At 34.5% G+C, this 15,723-nt stretch overlaps 1 protein-coding gene and 1 pseudogene across 2 annotated transcripts; both read left to right on the top strand.

Annotated features, from left to right (window-relative positions):
* Positions 1–1,597: 1,597 nt before the first annotated feature.
* On the top strand, positions 1,598–5,660 carry LOC132060315 (uncharacterized). 2 transcript variants are annotated; one of them, XM_059453296.1, is made up of 3 exons: positions 1,706–1,769; positions 5,109–5,218; positions 5,303–5,660. In XM_059453296.1, exons 2-3 carry the CDS (start codon positions 5,125–5,127, stop codon positions 5,446–5,448), a joined length of 240 nt encoding a protein of 79 aa, XP_059309279.1. In that variant the 5' UTR covers positions 1,706–1,769; positions 5,109–5,124; the 3' UTR covers positions 5,449–5,660. The 2 variants fall into 2 exon arrangements, 1 of the variants encoding a protein (XP_059309279.1); XR_009415917.1 differs by having other exon boundaries at positions 1,598–1,818; positions 5,109–5,660.
* A 1,998-nt stretch (positions 5,661–7,658) lies between these two features.
* Positions 7,659–15,474, top strand: LOC132060314 (anthocyanidin reductase ((2S)-flavan-3-ol-forming)-like; annotated as a pseudogene).
* Positions 15,475–15,723: the final 249 nt, after the last annotated feature.

Below are 15,723 nucleotides of genomic sequence, written 5' to 3'. Positions count from 1 at the left end.
CGTATCTTTACTTAAACTAAACATTAGATGTGGATAAGTTTTTCTCTGTTGGTGCCTGACTCAGGCATTAACAACTAGGCAATGGATGCTAAGGGAAAGAAGGGCCACACTAGATGTATACGACGACATACATACAAGGTTTAGAACTATAACTTAATTCTTTATTATGTGCATGGCTCGTAATATGCACTAGATCGCCAATGTTGTATATATGTCTGATTGTCCAAAAATGCATTTTTAGAGGGTCCGAGTAACATAACTTATGTCCATCTGATATGATATATGCACAGCAGCATCAAACCAATATCACATGACTAGAGGTCTCGGATGCTCGTCCAGGAAATGGAAAAACCCCCCGTCCCAATAGAGAGCGCTTTCACTTTTAATAGGCCCTATGCGATGCAGAACTGAATTAGTTGGGTCAGTATTTTCCTGATACCATATGGTTATAAAAAAAAATAAACACATAAGAGCAAGTGCATCCACTGCATCAAACTTGAACAATATGTATCCAATCAAATTTAAAAATAAAATTTCAAAAACATGTACTTCCTCCTTTTTAATTTGTTTGTCTTACTTTTCTTTTTAGTCCGTTTAAAAAAAAATATCTCTTTCTTTTTATGGTAATTTTTTAATTGCAACTTTCCACATGCTATGTCGTGCATTGGTGGGCATAGTGTGGTTTAAATAGCGTTGGGCTCTCCCCACCTTAATAGCTATCTTTTGAGTGTGAGTTAGGCCCAAGGTTGTTACAAATAGTATCAGAGCCACCCACCGCCCTTCGTGCCTATCGTGTCTTGAATGGTGACGTCGGTATGACAGTGTTCGCCCGGGGCTAGTAATGTCTAGTGCACAGCCGTCGAGGACGATAGATGCGGAGCGTGGTGGTTTGTTATGTCCCGTATCGGTGGGCATAGTGTGCTTATGTGGGTTTAAATAGCCTTGGGCTCTTCCGCATGTGCTGTTTGGGGTGTGAGTTAGGCCCAAGGTTGTTACACCACATGACATATTTAAGACCATAAGATTAAAGAACATTTTGGTATTTTCTATAACTACACATCTTTAATTTAAGACCAAAAAAAGCAAAAAACATATAAAAGTCTTTTTTTTAAAAAAATTGGGCAATTTGCAGGATTATCCTTTGCTGGGGGTGGTCTTCAATTTTTGGCCCTCAAATCAGTGGTCTTTAATTGTTGTCCTTTGTTCTAAGACTCTTTGTTTCAGGTTTGAACCCTTGCTCAGTTAAAAACTAAAAATAAAATTCCCAAGGCGTAAGTTGGGATTCGCAGGCATAAGTTAGGTTTCAAACTATGCCTTAAGGTAAAAAATAAAATAAAATAAAAAAATTACTGAAATTTTGCAAACCTCTACCTTAAGGCCTCATTTTGGGTAAAAGTTTACCTTAAGGCAAGACCCCAACTTATACCTTACGAATCCCAACTTATGACTTGTAATTTTTTTTTAACTGACCCTAAATTTAAACTCAAGACGTCTGAGTGTTAAGCGAAGAATAAATATTAAAGACCACCAATTTAAGAGACAAAAATTAAATACGACCCCGGAAGAAGCACAATCCGCCCAAAAAAAATGCAAAAAATAAAAAAAAATAAAAAAAAATCTGGGCCTAGGCCCAAAACCTGATTCCAACTCCATTTCATTACATTCTGGAACCATTCTACAAACGACAACACTGACACAACCAAAACACTATAGTTTCAACCTCAAGAAAACCCTTGTCAAAAAGACTACTCAAAAAAACATTCAGCAAAGTAAGAAATTTTCATACCTTCTCCAATCTCCACTTTGCTCTTCATAAGGGTATGCACCCCACCCCCCCACCCCACCTTTTTTTTTTTTTTTTATACATTTATAGATTTATAGAAGATCTTGTGTAAACTTTTTTTTTATTTTTTATTATTTGTCATGTTTTTATATATTTGGGTATTTGTTTTTATTTATGTGAGATCTATGCTTTTTGGAGTGATGGGTTGATGCATCTCTTGGATTTAATTTTTTAGAGTATTGGTTTATTGCTTCTTGATGGGCTTACAAAATGATTGATTTTTAAGCATGATCTGTGTGTTTGAATAACAACAAGAACAAGAACAAGAAGATACTCAGTGTAATCCTACAAAGGGGGGTTTGGGGAGGGTAGAGTGTACGCTTAACAGAGGCGGATTCAGGATTTAAATTTTATGGGTTCAACTTTAAGATTCTTAGTGTTGAACTCATTATATTTGTAAAGTTATGGGTTCATATCTACTATTTATTGCAGTTTTAGTAATTTCATACATATAAATTTAGGCTCTATGTCGAAAGCTATGTTGCTCGGACTCTCCAAAAATGATGCTGTACCCGTGTCCAATCCTTCAAAAATGCACTACTTTTGGAGGATCCGACACGCACCCGTGTCCATTTTTGAAGAGTCTGAGTAACATAGGTCGAAAGTTTGGGGTTCAATTGAACCCGTACCTTGTAGGATAGATATGCTTCTATGTACGCAGAATTTATCCCTACCTTGGGTGGTAGATTAAGAAATTCACTAAATACAACAACAACATACCCAATATAATCCCACAAAGTGGGGTCTGGGGAGGGTAGAGTGTACGCAGACCTTACCCCCTACCTTCGGAGGTTGAGAGGTTATTTCCGATGGAACTTCGGCATAAGGACAAGCATTTCAAAGCAATATGAAAAATCTGTGTGATTTGAATGGTTAGGATTAATGCGTCATTATCTGTTTGGCTTCTGTCGAAGCTAAGATTGCTTTTTGGGATAAATTATATGTCGTGCTATACAGTTAATGCTTCCTGAAGGGTTCGGTGTGATTAGTTTGATTACTTTTTATAGTTATCTATGGGATTTGAATGGTGAGGATTAATGAGTCATTGTCTGTTTGGTTCGTATCTAAGCATCTTTTGATCCTTGACAAGCTTCCTATAGTAGTTTAGTATTTTTCATTGGTATTGGCTAATGCGTCTTTGGAAGTCAGAATAGTCATGATTTAATTCCCTTTTTACAGCATTTTCCTATGGGATGTGAATGGTTTTGTTTGATTGGTCAAATCTATTTGTTTTGTATCAACCGATTGATGTACATGTGGATAAAATAGAAATGAACGAAATGATGTGTATTTACTTTTTTTGCGGATGGGGAAGATTGAATGGTGGGTAATGTTAGTGTGTTGCGTCTTACTCATGGCTACTTCTCTCTTTTTTATTAAAAAAAAATAAAATTTAATGGTGGTGTCCGACCTGCTTGCGCGTACCACGACTATTCTTCTACTAATGGCTACTTTCTTCTTGCCTCTTCATGATTTAGTGTAGGTTTCTGTTATACATTTCCAATATGTTATGCTTTGTTATTTATTAGGCACCCATCTGATTCTGACAGTAAAGAGAAGATAGAATAGGATTAGATTCGTTAGTCACACACCATGTATTTTAATTGTGCCGGGGGTCTACCGGAAACAGACTCTCTACCTCCCAAGGTAGAGGTAAGGTCTGCGTACACTCTACCCTCTCCAGACCCCACTTTGAGGGACTACACTGGGTATGTTGTTGTTGTTGGATCGATGGATAGTTGCCTTACGGGTTAGTTTAAGTCTAGTAACTAGAGAATTGAAAAAATTGCTACGGAAGTGGTTTTTTGCCTGGATGCTAGGAAAGGAAATGGTGCCAATAGAAGTTAGTCGCTTCTTTTTGGTCTCTTCATGATATGGTATAGATTTTTGTATAGTTCAAAAAGAAGCTTCACCTTTGTATGCTGAATTATCCAGAAATCATAGCACCTGTATCCTAACGTATCTTGAATAGAAAATTGTGTTTGCATAACATATATTTTACAGAAGCATTTACAGAATCTTTAGATGTATAAAAATATTTATTTGGAAGGAACTGTTGATCTAGTTGTGCCATGTGTATAGGTGTAGACACTAGTATGATATAGAAAAATGAATCTTATCTATGGAAAATAAAAGAATATAGAAGTTCTAGAAGTACCAAACAATGGTCGTATCCTATTGATGGTATATTCTGAAATCTATATGAAGAGCTATGAACTCCAAAGTTCTTGTAGCATGTCAGTGATGAATTGGTAAAACAAAGTGAACACATTTTTTTGTCTTTATGTTTTTTTTTAATATATATAATTTGTCCTTTTTTCTTATTCCCCTCTTTGATTTGGTACTCCAGTTGATTGCTAATAGCTTGCAGACATGAACTAATTTGTTGCTGGAAATGAGCTCCGTTTTTAACCCTGGAATTGATAAATGCTATCTTTCAGTGGAAAGAAGAGGGTTAGTGGGCGGTAAAAGGTCTTTTGCCCCCCTACCTTTGAGGAATTAAAATTGGAAAGATACACAACATACTCATATTAGTATTTCAACCCCCAAAAAGTCCTGCAGAAGACGAAATATATGTATTTTCTTTACCTCTCTTCAAGCTGTACCCAGCAACATGAACTAAAGGATATATGCTTTTCCTAGGGCTAGTAATTCAACAGCTTACTCTCCTGCCCTTTACCCTTTCCCTTGCTTTCATGGACAAACACTTTTTAGTGTAAACAAAAAGATATAGTTTTAGTTTGAAGATTTGAAGTATGTAGCTGTATGCACTTCTCTTTAGAGATTCAAATGGTAAGTCATTCAGTAGGCTTCTGAATCACGTTGAAGTGCTCAATATTATTCATTTAATTTACAAGCAAAAGAAAAGTTATTCATGTGTACCTTGAGATAGTCTGCAAGTTACACAATTGTATTTTCTTGCTTATTTTTGAGTTAAATATAGTAGATGTGTATGCTTCTGACCTAGTGCCATGATCGACTTAATTTGCACTCTACACAACTCGCAATGGTTCCGTTTGGTTGTAACTCTCCTGGCATCATCTTTTTGCTGGTTTTATTATATATTGTAGGCACTCTTTACCAATAAAAAAAGATAAACTGTAGTTAGACTTCATTGCATTGGAAGTCACAATCACATGATGGTGTTGAAAAGGTCATTCATGAGCTGTATCTTTAGATACTATTTATGTTGCTGAATGCTTTCAATATTGAATGGAAAAAAAATAAAATTGTTCTCTTAATATGGTTTTACGGTATCTTCCAGTTTTAGGAGCTCGAAGATGGCTGGCAAGTACATCATTGGTTCTATTGTTGGATCTTTTGCTGTTGCATATGTTTGTGACACTGTTATTTCCGACGGGAAAATATTTGGAGGCAAGTTCCTGTTCCTTTTGTTAGTTCTTTGATCATGAAATTTCCTGTGCTATGCTGACATTCACTTGTGGTATCTCAAAACAGGTACGACTCCAAGCACCGTTACTAACACTGAGTGGTGGAAAGAGACGGACAAGAAATTCCAGGCATGGCCTCGCACTGCTGGTCCCCCAGTCGTCATGAACCCCATCAGCCGACAGAATTATATTGTTAAGTCAAGTCTTGATTGAGAAATTTGAGTTATGCTGTTTTGTTCTCCCAGATTTCATTTGAAATTTAACCATTCTTCTGTTTTGAGCAAGGATTTTTGCTCCTATGCTGGATTCAGACAATACTGAAGTCATTTATCTCACTTCCTTATAAGAAGATTTTTGACATATGTTACAAACAATCAAAAAAGATTTGACATATGTTACAATAAATTCTTTGTTCAGTTTGCGCACCCATGTGTACTTGTTTATAGGCTTTGATCAACTGGGGTCAAGCTATTTCTTGTTCTGGCAAGTGTGTGGCAATTCTTGGCTCTCTGCACCCCTTTGTTTTTAGTTATATTTTCCACATGCTTGTGAATTCTTGGTTTTGCTGAAGCACTTTACAGCTGCAAACCTTCTATTATCTTCTTCTTCTTGTTGTTGCCGCCTCTCTACTTTCCTGTAGGGGTAAGGTGTGTCTGTACATCCACCTCCCTGCGCCCACGCCGGAATTACACTGGGTATGTTTTTGTTGCCTTGTTGGTGATTTCTTGTGCATAATATTTGCATGCATAGGCCTATACACTACTCCATTTTCAGTGCTCAATGTATGGTAGATACTCCCATACTTGTGGTCAGCTTGTAGTGACTTGTTGCCACACCCGGTGATAGAATCGGAATTTTCACTCAGGGAATTCAAATTTTAGGATGAAAAGGGTTCCAATAAACCCCTTGCGTCTCCTAGCTCTGCCCCTGCCTACACCCCACTACTTGCGCTCTTTCTCAGCCTTTTAGCAGTTTCTAAGTGATTTGGTGTAAATATTGGGTACTATGATAATTTGTGCTACACTATTGGTTGTAATTTTGTGAGACAGGGATGTAAAAAGGTAACTCCTTAGATAAGATTTTTGCTCTATGTTTTTCATTTTGTTTGACGTAGTTTGAATGTTCACGAAATTTAAGAAATAAATGAATATTTTTAAAATTTGTGGTTTTAAAAAAATGCTCCCTCTGTCTCAATTTATGTGATATATATTTTTTTTAGTCTGTGCCAAAAAGAATAATATATTTCTATATTTATAAATAATTTAACATAAAAATTTTCCGTTTGCCCTTAATAAAATGATTTAGAGCTACACAAATATCTATGATTTATTTTAAATCACAAGTTTCAAAAGCCTTTCGATCATTCTTAAACTCATGTCTTGTCAAATTATATCACATAAATTAGGACGGAGGTAGGACAACATTTGCGTGGTTACGACACTTTTGGAACTTGTGTTAAATATATCATAATATTTTTGTGGTTACAAAGATGTTGTATTAAAAAATCATTTTTATATAAATATGAGAATCACAAGGAGTGGATAAAAAAAATTAAAAATAAAGAAACAAACATAAGGTGGAGCAGTTTATCTACAGTACGTTATTGACAGCCATTAATTGTGGACAACAATAAACAAAAGAAACCCATACCTGTATCTCTCCAATAAAGGCTTCCTCTAGAATTTTTAAACTATCGAATCATATCAAATAGAAGAACTTTTATACCATCAAATCATATCAAATAAAAGAACTTTTATACTGTCAAATCATATAAAATAAAAGGATTTTTATACAATCAAATCTTATAAAATATAATTACAAATAACTATTCATAAAAAATAAAAAATTAGTAACTTAGATGAGTTAAATTCAATATTACAATCAATAGTAAACATGATTTTCACAAGGGAACTTTATCTACTATTTTATATGCATAAAATTATAAAATTTAATCTTATCTATACAGTGTGATTTTATAAAAGGGTTCCAAAGACCCTCTTTCGCTCTGGCTACAACAAATTAAAATATAAAATTAAAGGTAAAAAATGTACATGAACTATCACTTTTTCGCGAGTTTAACACTCCAATTATGCTTCCCTTTTCTAATCAAATTATCATATATATATATATATATATATATATATATATATATATATATATATATTAAAGCACACCTAGGCCAACTATTAGTTGTTCCCTTTGCCTACCTGAACTATCAGAATCTACTCAACTAGGTGTGTTTTAACACATAAATAGTCATAACTCAGGTAGGGAAAAAACAACTGATAGTTGAGGTGTTGTGATAGTTCGGGTGTGTTTTTTATCATTATCTCTAAAATATTGAAAAGTTCTTTGTTAGTGCTATCGTGCAAGATATCAATTAAACATGTGGCTTTAAATCTAAAGAAGGTCCACTCAAAAGTACCACTTAGTGCTATCATGCAATGAAATCAAACATGTGGCTTTAAAGTCACTCTCATGAAAGTATACAAAATTATAGTATTTGTTTGAGAAAAAAAAAAAAAAAGTAAAGAAAGCTGAATAAGGAGGTATCCATGGAGGACAAGAATAGTAGAAATTCAAAAGGGGTATGTGTTACAGGTGGTGCAGGTTATATAGCTTCTTTTCTGGTGAAAAAACTTCTTGAAAAAGGTTACACAGTTCATGCCACCCTCAGGAACTTGGGTATGTAATCTTGATTTTCTTTTTTCTATCGTATGAATGGTACGGATGGATGAGATCCGTCTATCCTTAACTAAAAGTCTCAACTTCGAATCCCGAGACTGGAGAAATTTCATAGCAGTGCTCATTGGCCACTGTACGGCCTGGTCTTTGAAACTTAGTCATTGTCATCCTGACATTTCAGTTATAAAAATCAACATGAGGATAAAGGTTATTTTTCAACTATAAGGGCTAAAAAGTGATAATTTGTGATATTGTTGGGCAAATTTCTGGACTCTTGGTGTGATGGAGCATATCAATCCACCCTTAACTAGAATTATCATGTTCGAGCTCTGAGAATGAAAAAATATCATAAAAATAGCGCACACTGGCCACTTTTCGGCCATATCTTTGAAAAATAGACACTATCATTCTGGAGAAAACTTGTGGTTCAGTCATAAAAAGGAACCCTTATCCTTTTAATGTGTCATATACGATGTGAATCAGATTAATCGGATCAGTGAGTTTTGAATATTGGTTGGTTAAATAAAAGAGAATTATTACTTGAATCAACACTATGTATGATGGAAACTTGCTTGTTTGAGTGGTTGTCAACTTTATTTGTCCAAATAGTACAAGAATAGAGGTTGTTGAAATACAATAAAAAGAAAAAAAAAATTGTGATAATTTTGCAGAGGATAAATCAAAGGTAGGCTTGTTGAAGAGGTTGCCTAATGCAGAGGGAAATTTGAAGCTATTTCAAGCTGATATCTATAGGCCAGAAGAATTTGAGCAAGCAATACAAGGCTGTGAATTTGTTTTCCATGTATACCTCCTTATATACATTCTGAGGGATCTCAGGTACCTAGTTTGATTTTTTTGATAAGAATAATACTCGGATTAGTTTGTGTGCATCTCGATAGTTCCACCGAGTTCTTATTGCTTTCCAACCAGTATATGTGCCTATTTTAGTTAGTTTTCTATTTTTTCACAACAATGTTGTTCGCGTAAATTTGTATGCACATCGACAAATTTACTAGATACCTACTTGTTGAAAAAATAAACTTGTTCACATTATATTTAATTTAGTTCATGAACTAGTAGATTAATGTATTAGGAGATACATGAATTGGTGGAAAATTCTAGATTAGTCAAGTGAGTTCTTATTCATGTACTTGGAGGATGTGAAATGTGAAATTATTAATAGTGATACATGTATGCTAGGCTAGATATATGGATGAATTCACTATAAATAGTCATGTAATCTAGCCATTTGAATCAAGCAAAGTTGAATAGAAAATCATCTTTCCTCCGTTTCTCTTTAGTGAGTTTGAGTATTATTTGTGTTGTCTTCTCCCAAATTTCAACATTTGGTATTTTGCCAGCGGTGTTTGAGAGACAACAAAACGTAGAGAAAATGACTAACACTGATGGAACTCCATTCCAAGTTCGGATGCTCACTAAAGAAAATTATGGAAGTTGGTGCATCCGAATGAAGGCTTTGCTTGGAGCCTATGATGTATGGGAAATTGTGGAGAGTGGCATTAACGAAGAAGATGATGCCATTGCGACAAAGAAGAAAGACCAAAAGGCACTCACACTCATCCATCAAAGTTTGGATGAAAAGATGTTCGAGAAGGTTGCAAATGCAACCAACTCCAAGCAAGCATGGGATATTCTTCAAACTTCCTTTAAGGTTTGGACAAGGTGAAAAAGGTTCGTCTCAAACCTTAAGAGAGAATTTGAATCGCCGCAAATGAAGGAATCGAATCGGTTCGGATTATATTTGAAGTCTTGCAGGTTGTCGATCAAATGAAAGATATGGTGAAGAGTTGAATGATGATAGGGTCGTTGCAAAAATATTACGATCCTAGATTCATTTAAACTTGCCGGTTGTCAAGGACTTGGACATGAAGAGATATGGTGAAGAGTTGAATGATGATAGGGTCGTTGCAAAAATATTACGATCTAGGATTCAAAATTTAATTATATTTTTGTTGCCATTGAAGAGTGGTAGGACTTGGACACCAGACCATAGAAGAACTCACGGGAAGGGCCGCGGAAGAAAGGTTGAGGAGAAAGTCGAAACAAGAGTCGGTTGACAAATCAAATATTGAATATTAAACTTTTTCGAAGGAGAAAGAAGAAAGGCGTGGCTCACAACAAAGATTTTGTGGGCGTGGAAGAGGTCGTGGTAGAGGAGGAAGAGGTGGAAAGTGTAGAAAGAAATAAAGTCGGTACTCGACCAAGGAAGAGGCGCGGAAGAGAGCATTTAGAGGATGGAGGTCAAATCAAGGAAGGTATGACAAATCAAATGTTGAATGTTATACTTCAAATCAAAATATGGTCATTTTTTCGTTTGAAAGATGGAATGTAAAAATAATTTGGAGGAGATGATATAATTTTGCGAGAGAAAAAATGAAGATGGAGAAAGACGACATTTTAGATAAAAAGTTGACTATGTAAAAATGAAAATGGGAGTGTAGCCAAAAAGAAATAAATGTTTGTACTTTGATTCAAGGTGCAAGCAAACATATTTGCGGGAAGAAGCATTTGAATTTTGATAGTCTAAGGTTTGAAAGAAAATATTTAATGGTGGACTCTTGGAGAGGATGTCTTTTCAAAAGTTCAAATGAAAGGAAAAGGTACGATTTTAATTCGTTTGAAGATGGAAGTCATCAATTTATCTCCAATGTCATGTATATTATCGATGAAATGAAAAGTATATATTCTAAGTTTGAAAACGTCGAAAATTTTTTGGAAAAAAAATTATGACATTCATTTGAAAAGAAAAAAGTTGACTATGAAAAAGATGAAAATGGGTCATTTTTAGCCAAAGTTCCTATGGCTAAAAATAAAATGTTTATTTTGAATCTTATGCCAAAGTGATGTACCAAGGTGCGGTGTATTTTCATGTTGTCAGGCTTGGAAGATTCATCTTGAGCTTTGGAATATGAGATTTGGTTATAAATTATATAACACCCAATTTGAATTTTGATAGTAAAAAGCTAAGGTTAATGATGAAAAAGGAAAATATGGTGAAAGGGTTGCCAACCATTAACCATCCTAATCGATTTAACTCACTTTTGTTTATTGGTGGACGAGCTTGTAAGTTATGGATGTCTTTTTGAAAAGCGATTAAGAAAAGCTTTCCCAAAGATTACAAAGGAGAAGTAGAGATTGACAAGTGAACGCGGTGTCCTTTAGAGTTGATTCATATGGATGTGTGCGCTCGATCGGTGGAAAATCCATCAAATGGATGCCAAGTCGGCTCACTTGGGATTTAAAAGTAATTATATAAAGTGTTTCTCTTTATTGATGATTATTCTCGAAAAGCATGCACTTTATGTAAAAAATAATGAAGATGGTGACAAACTTGGGTGGATATTTTTTGAAGGAAAAATCGAGGTGTTTGAAAACGTTAAGAATTTTAAGAGCGAGAAGAATGATGGCATCTTTATTTCTCGAGGAGAATATGCAAAGGAGATGAGTGGAAAAACAAAGTGGAGAAAATATCAATCCCATGTTCAACCAAATAAAGTCACTTCGTCAAAAGAATACTCCCGGTACATCAAAGGTACACTTGATTATGGACTTCAATGGCGGATGTTGAAAAAATAAACTTGTTCACATTATATTTAATTTAGTTCATGAACTAGTAGATTAATGTATTAGGAGATACATGAATTGGTGGAAAATTCTAGATTAGTCTAAGTGATCATTTCTTATTCATGTACTTGGAGGATGTGAAGTTGTGAAATTATTGATATAGTGATACATGTATGAATCAAGTTTAAAGGCGGATGTTGAAAAAATAAACTTGTTCACATTATATATGATTAATGTATTAGGAGATACATGAATGAAAAATTCTAGATTAGTCACCTATAAATAGTTATGTAATCTAGATATATGGAGAATTCCTATAAATTTGAATCAAGCCAAGTTGAATAGAAAATCATCTTTCCTCCATTTCTCTTCTAGTGAGTTTTGAGTATTATTTGTGTTGTCTTGCTCTCCCAAATTTCCAACACTACTAACGCTCACTAGCACATAAATGTAAATATTTTTATAACGATGATCTCCGGATCAACTTGTGCACTTATATTGTTCCATTGAGTGCCTGGTCTCCCATGGTTTTGACCTATTCCATTGGTTGTTAGGCTACACTTTCGGTGCTCGTCAGGGTTGGAGCTACACTTGCCGAAAGATGATCAGTTGAAAACCTTTTGTTGAAAAATTATATTGTGTAAAGGTGTGACCTAGTGATCAATGAAGCGAATGGTGAACCATGAGGTCTCGAGTTCAAATTCCAGTGGAGGCAAGAAGCACCATGTGATTTCTTCCCAGCTGTCCAAGTCTTAGTGGGCACTAGGAAGAGTTATCCGATACCTGTGTTGGTGGGTGATAACAGGTACCCAGTGGAATAGTCGTCATCTACCCAAACTTGGGTGGGCAGAGTTACCCAATACCTGTGTTGGTGGGAGATAGCAGGTACTCGCTGGAGTAGTTGAGGTGCGCGCAAGTTGACTTGGACACCATCATCATAAATTAATACTATGATACTATGTGTATAAGTCAAATATTACTTTTCATGCATATACATTAAATCTTAAACATCCTTGGTGAAACTCTTGATTTAGTCATTGCTACTAGTATCTTCATTTATCAAAATATTACTATTATATATGGAATTTGAATGATTTATTTATTTGTTTGGAAATTGAATGTTGTAACAGTACAAGAATAAGTTTGAAGCAGCAGTTGCATCAGTGAAGAATATTGGAATGGCTTGTATAAATTCTGGTACTGTGAAGAGGCTTATATATACTGGCACTGTTCTTGCTGCTTCACCATTAAAGGAGGATGGCAATGGCTTCAAAGATTTGATGGATGAAACATGTTGGACTCCTCTCAATGTCCACTTCCCTTTTGGTGATGATCTTGTTACGGTAAATTTTCTAATTCTCATTATTATCTTTCTATTTGGTCAATTGCAATAAAATATAGAATAGATAATGGTCAAAAACACATCTTAAATATCATTTTTTCGCGAGTTTCGTCCCTCAACTATCAGTTGTTCTCTTTCCTACCTGAACTATCACCATCTATGTATTAAAACACACCTGGTGATAGTTCAAGTAGGAAAAAGCAAACAACTCATAGTTGGCCTAGTCAGCTTCAAGGTGTGTTTTAATACATAAATGGTGATAGTTCAGGTAGGAAAGGGGAACAACTAAGAGTTGGCCTAGTCAACTTCGAGGTGTGTTTTAATACATAGATGGTAATAGTTCAGGTAGGAAAAGGGAACATCTAATAGTTAGGGTATGAGACTTGTGAAAAAATGATAGTTCAGGTCTGTTTTTGACTATTAACTCAATATACAAATAATAATAAAATAGAACACTTAAAAGTGAACAAGTTTTTGTACTTTAGATGCTAATGGGCAACATGTTAATGAAATAAAAATAAATAACAACAGAAGTTATTAGCAATCACAAATGTTTGAATTAACTATATCTTAAGAATATGTTTTAGAAACGGTAGTTAGCAATAAAATTTACTTTTCTACAACGATGGTGTCCGAGCCAATTTGTGCGGACCTCAACTATTTCTCTTGGTTCCTGTTACCTCCTACCAATGCAGGTATTAAATAGTTCTGTCCACTGTGAGGCTTGTATATATGGGGAGAAGTCAAGGTTGCGCGCTTCCATTGATCACTAGGTCCCACCTTTGGTCCTTAACAACAATATTATTTTAATTTTTATAAATAATAATAATATGTCTTACTTTCCATTTTGGTTTGTTTCTTAACTCCAACATTTTCATTTATCTCTAAAGAGACTTTCTTATAGAAAGTACATGACATGTTTAAGGCCACACACTTTGAATGGTATTCCCGATTTGTTCTATAGATCTTTTTAAAACCACGAAATTGATCATAAGTCTTTTTTTTCATTCTTAAACTCCGTTTTCAATCTAGCTAAGACACATAAATGAAACAAAGGGACTTAGCACCCCGGTTTGTGAGTTTTGTTGTGTATGTAGTTTCTGAGTATTCCTTGATCATTTCATCCAAGAAGAAAAGTCTCTCTATGAACTGCCTAAACAAGAAATATTGAAGAGCAAAAAATGCGAAAAAATAACGTTATTTTTTCTCTTTTTGAATGGTATAGGACTATGTGGAATCAAAGACAACATGTGAGAAAGAAATCTTGAACTTTGGGAAATTACATGGATTTGAGGTTGTAAGCTTAGGTTGTGGTCTTGTTGTAGGTACAACACTCTTGTCAAATATCTCACAAAGCATGGCTAATATATTGTCAGTGGTAACTGGTGAAGAAATTTATTACAAACAATTCAAGTTCCTAGAAGAGGCTATTGGTAAAGTACCAATTGTACACATTGAAGATGTCTGTGAAGCTCACATTTTTTCAATGGAAAATAATTCTATGGAGGGTAGATTCTTGTGTGCTAGCTCCTTTGTTTCTACTGCAGAAATTGCAAGTTACTACCAAGAGAAATACCCTGAGTTTCATATCAATCAAAGGTAAGAAACTTATCTTAAATTCATTTGAATTCATATTGGATGTAGTTCTTGAAATTTTCTTTGTACACTTGAGATTTGAGGCTATGAACAAATAAAGCAAGAGTCTTGTAAAAGGTTTTTACATTATAAGGTGACTTAAAAAAGACTTCTATAAGTTGAACTTTGTTTTTTTGGAGGTGGCCAGCATATCCTTAATGCTAAGGAATACAATAGTACCGGTTTCAAAAAAAAAAAAAAGACTTCTATAAGTTACAAGTTTAAGTTATATATGTTGTTAGCGTAAAGAGTTTTTACATTAAAGAGTTTTTACATATCATGTCACTTTTAATCGTTGTAGCAGGTAAGTTGTTTATTTTCCAGATTACAAATCTCACATTTTAAGGAGGCTTACCTGTAGATATCCTGGTGTAAAAAATTCTTCACACTGACGGGTTTTATAAATTAAACCTGTAACTTATATAGCAAACATGAATTGGGAAACCTACATAACATGGTACTGATCTGTCCTAGTCGGAAATTATATAGATACTATAAAAAATAAAAATAAAAATAGGTATCGGTGTATGCAAGTATAAAATGTAGTCCTTCAAGTTTGTTAAAAGTGGACTAAAAGTGCATTTTAATATATTTGAAGGACTATGTTGCTAATTTTTTAAATTTCTTTTTATATATATTCCCATTTATAAAACAGGTACTTGGATGATCCAAAGAGAGAAGTGAAGTGGGGATCAAATAAGCTTATGGAGAAGGGTTTTGTGTACAAATATGATATAAAGAAGATATTGGATGATACTATTAGCAGTGCAAACGAACTTGGAGTCCTCAACCTACCATCATCTGTTTAATGGGAAATTCTAATTTCCATATGTGAAAAATATTTACTTGCATCCGGTGTTTGTAACAATTCACTTCTGAGAAAAAATTTATAGCCACACAAATGCTATGACTTGTTTAAGATCACGACTTGCAAAAGTCTTATGGCCACACAAATTATACCAAATAAATTGGAATGGAGAGAGTAGTAATAGTGTCTCTATACAACAATTTGCAGTCAAGTTGAAGGAAGCCGTAGAATCATGTGGTAAAAATTTACTCGCACCAAGTGTTTACATCGACCTGATGAAAACATGACATGTGTCTATGCATATACTTTATCAGTAAATCCTAGTTAATTAATACACATTTTCACATAAATTTACGACTTAACCATGACAAATGATATGATTTGGTGTAAATACCGAGTGGTTGGCCGGTAACTTTGAGTATTTTCTATCCAG

This window comes from Lycium ferocissimum, chromosome 6, assembly GCF_029784015.1.
Source record: "Lycium ferocissimum isolate CSIRO_LF1 chromosome 6, AGI_CSIRO_Lferr_CH_V1, whole genome shotgun sequence".
NCBI lineage: Eukaryota > Viridiplantae > Streptophyta > Magnoliopsida > Solanales > Solanaceae > Lycium > Lycium ferocissimum.
Note: the sequence above shows the minus strand (reverse complement) of the source record. Positions and strands in the feature narration are given on the sequence as shown.

What these genes read in the sequence shown, in the direction of transcription:
- LOC132060315 (XM_059453296.1), top strand. Translation starts at nt 5,125, where the DNA reads ATGGCTGGCAAGTACATCATTGGTTCTATTGTTGGATCTTTTGCTGTT. An exon ending in CGACGGGAAAATATTTGGAG is followed by an intron (nt 5,219 to 5,302) that starts GCAAGTTCCTGT and finishes ATCTCAAAACAG; the next exon opens with GTACGACTCCAAGCACCGTT.